Genomic DNA, 2,500 nt, shown 5'->3' with positions numbered 1-2,500 from the left:
CCTGTCGCTGCCCGTGAGCACCCAGCCCTCTGATTGGTCAACGAGACGGCCCCTCTGATTGGTCAACGAGGCGGCCCCTCTGATTGGTTAATGAGCCGGCCCCTCTGATTGGTTAACGAGCCGGCCCCTCTTATTGGTCAACGAGCCGGCCCCTTTGATTGGTTAACGAGGCGGCCACTCTGATTGGTTAACGAGACGGCCACTCTGATTGGTCAACCAGCCGGCCCCTTTGATTGGTTAACGAGCCGACCCCTCTGATTGGTCAACGAGCCGGCCCCTCTGATTGGTTAACGAGGCGGCCCCTTTGATTGGTTAACGAGCCGGCCTCTCTTATTGGTCAACGAGGCGGCCCCTCTGATTGGTTAACGAGCCGGCCCCTGTGATTGGTCAACGAGCCGGCCCCTCTGATTGGTCAACGAGCCGGCCCCTCTGATTGGTTAACGAGGCGGCCCCTTCTGATTGACAGTCTATATATTTACATTTTGGGGTTCATTGACCAACCAGGGCTGTTTTGTTTGTTTGTTTGTTCTCAACCTCTGAATAGTTTTTAAATATTTTTATTGCAGCTCTTTCTAATTGTTTCATATTTTCTAGAGGTTTCATCGCTTTTATTTTATTTACTTTTCTCAGATATATTTTTTACTTTCCTTCTTCTCTTTTTCTTTTTGATATAAAGCATCTCTGAGTGTCTTGAAAGGCACAATACAAATAATAATCCTGATGTTTTATGAATATTTATTTGGTTAATATTCTTATTATTTGACTGATACAAGGTTTTTTATTTTAAGTTATATTTTTCTATTTTTTCTTTTTTAAATATTTTATCACATTAATATTTTATATATTTATATTATACATTTTTATGTTAATTATTTTTTATATAATTTATCATTTTATCATCGACCCAATTACTTACGAATTTTAAAATATGCAGGGTTTTTTTTCTATTTTGTCTTTTTGTCCTGTGACGTCCTGCCTCCCGTCCCCAGGTGATGGAGCGCGCTCTGTTCCACATGGAGAACTCGTACAGCGTGGCCAACGTGCGCGGCCGCGGCTTCGTGTGCCGCACCAACCTGGCGTCCAACACCGCCTTCAGGGGCTTCGGCGGGCCGCAAGGCATGATGGTCGCTGAGAGCTGGGTGACCGACGTGGCCCAGAGCCTGAAGCTGCCGCCCGACCAGGTAAAAACTAAAGATACACTATAAAGGTGTAGGCTGTTATTTTTATTTATTATTTTATTATGATATGTATATTAGTCATGTATTTATTTATTATTATTGTTGTTGTTGTTGTTGTTAATATTAATAATGTAGTTTTATATTATTAATGATTTTATTCTGGAGTCAGAGGAGCATGAGGCCACACATGAAGAACAATGAATATTAAAGAAATCAGAGAAAAAAAGTTAGAATCTCAAAAATGTTTTGAATTTTTTTTTCCCTCCTAAATTTATGACTTTAATCTCAGAATCTTCAGATTAGTAGTAGTTGCAGTATCTCTGCCTCTGATTGGTCGACAGACTTCAGTGGCGACTTGGTGAACAGATCAGGGGCCACGTTCTCTGCAGAGCCTTGTTCCTGCAGGAGAACAGCGACACGTTCTCCGTAGAACTGGTAAATGTGTGTGTGTGTGTCCCGCTGACGGTCCTGCCCCTCCCTGCAGGTGCGGCGCCTCAACCTGTACCAGGAGGGCGACGCCACGCCCTTCAACCAGCGGCTGGAGCAGTTCACCCTGGACCGCTGCTGGGACGAGTGTCTGTCCCGCTCGCAGTACCAGCAGCGCCGGGACGCCGTGCAGCTCTACAACAGGTGGGCCGCCTGTTTGATTTATTGATTTATTTGATTATTGATTTTTATTCTTCAAAATGACAAAGTAACTCTTTGAAACCCGAGCAGATTCCCCTGATGTCTTTCAAAAGCACGAAAAACAGGTGGAGAGCAAACTGAGTGAGAAATGACCTGAAAGTGAGCGAGAAACTATGAAAAAAATGTTACAGAAAAATGAACAGCAGATTTGTTTAAAAAAACAAAAACAAAACATCAGCAGCACATTTCAGTTTCAACTTCCTAATATTAGTATTAATATCATATTAATATTAATACTGTTGTGAAATCGGGACAGTTATAAGTCCCGGTTCCCATTTTTTTTAAGGAAATGAAACGTCCCTTTTCTTGTTATTATCTGGTTTGCAGTGGAAAGTAGATCCGGCAGGAAGCGTCTGCAGGAAACGTCCACATGGTAACCTTACGCCAGGAGGGAACAGCTGTGAAGACACAACATGGGAACTAGGAGTTGTTTGTTTGTTTGTTTGTTTGTTGGTGTTTGGGCGTAAGGTTACGGATCTACTTTCCAGTGGACACAGTCACACCACCTGAGTCCCAGGTGTCACGATGACAGTTTGAATGCAGAGACCGTGACTTCCTGTTTCCTGTTTCCTGTTTCCTGTCAGGCAGAACCGCTGGACCAAGAGGGGCGTGGCCGTCGTGCCCACCAAGTTCGG

General features: G+C 43.8%; 1 protein-coding gene across 3 annotated transcripts in view; it reads left to right on the top strand.

The window, feature by feature from the left end:
- Window positions 1–2,500, top strand: part of xdh (xanthine dehydrogenase) — a 24,071-nt gene that overhangs the window by 15,499 nt on the left and 6,072 nt on the right. For all 3 annotated transcript variants that reach the window (XM_030067649.1, XM_030067659.1, XM_030067639.1), the window contains exons 24-27: window positions 1–13; window positions 990–1,181; window positions 1,663–1,808; window positions 2,450–2,500. The exon at window positions 1–13 is cut by the window's left edge and continues 74 nt beyond it; the exon at window positions 2,450–2,500 is cut by the window's right edge and continues 31 nt beyond it. In XM_030067649.1, coding sequence (XP_029923509.1) covers window positions 1–13; window positions 990–1,181; window positions 1,663–1,808; window positions 2,450–2,500 — 402 coding nt within the window. The remainder of the gene's footprint in view (window positions 14–989; window positions 1,182–1,662; window positions 1,809–2,449) is intronic.

The sequence above is a fragment of the Myripristis murdjan genome, chromosome 2, assembly GCF_902150065.1.
Source record: "Myripristis murdjan chromosome 2, fMyrMur1.1, whole genome shotgun sequence".
Taxonomy (NCBI): Eukaryota; Metazoa; Chordata; class Actinopteri; order Holocentriformes; family Holocentridae; genus Myripristis; species Myripristis murdjan.
This window is presented reverse-complemented; position numbering and strand designations above follow the sequence as displayed.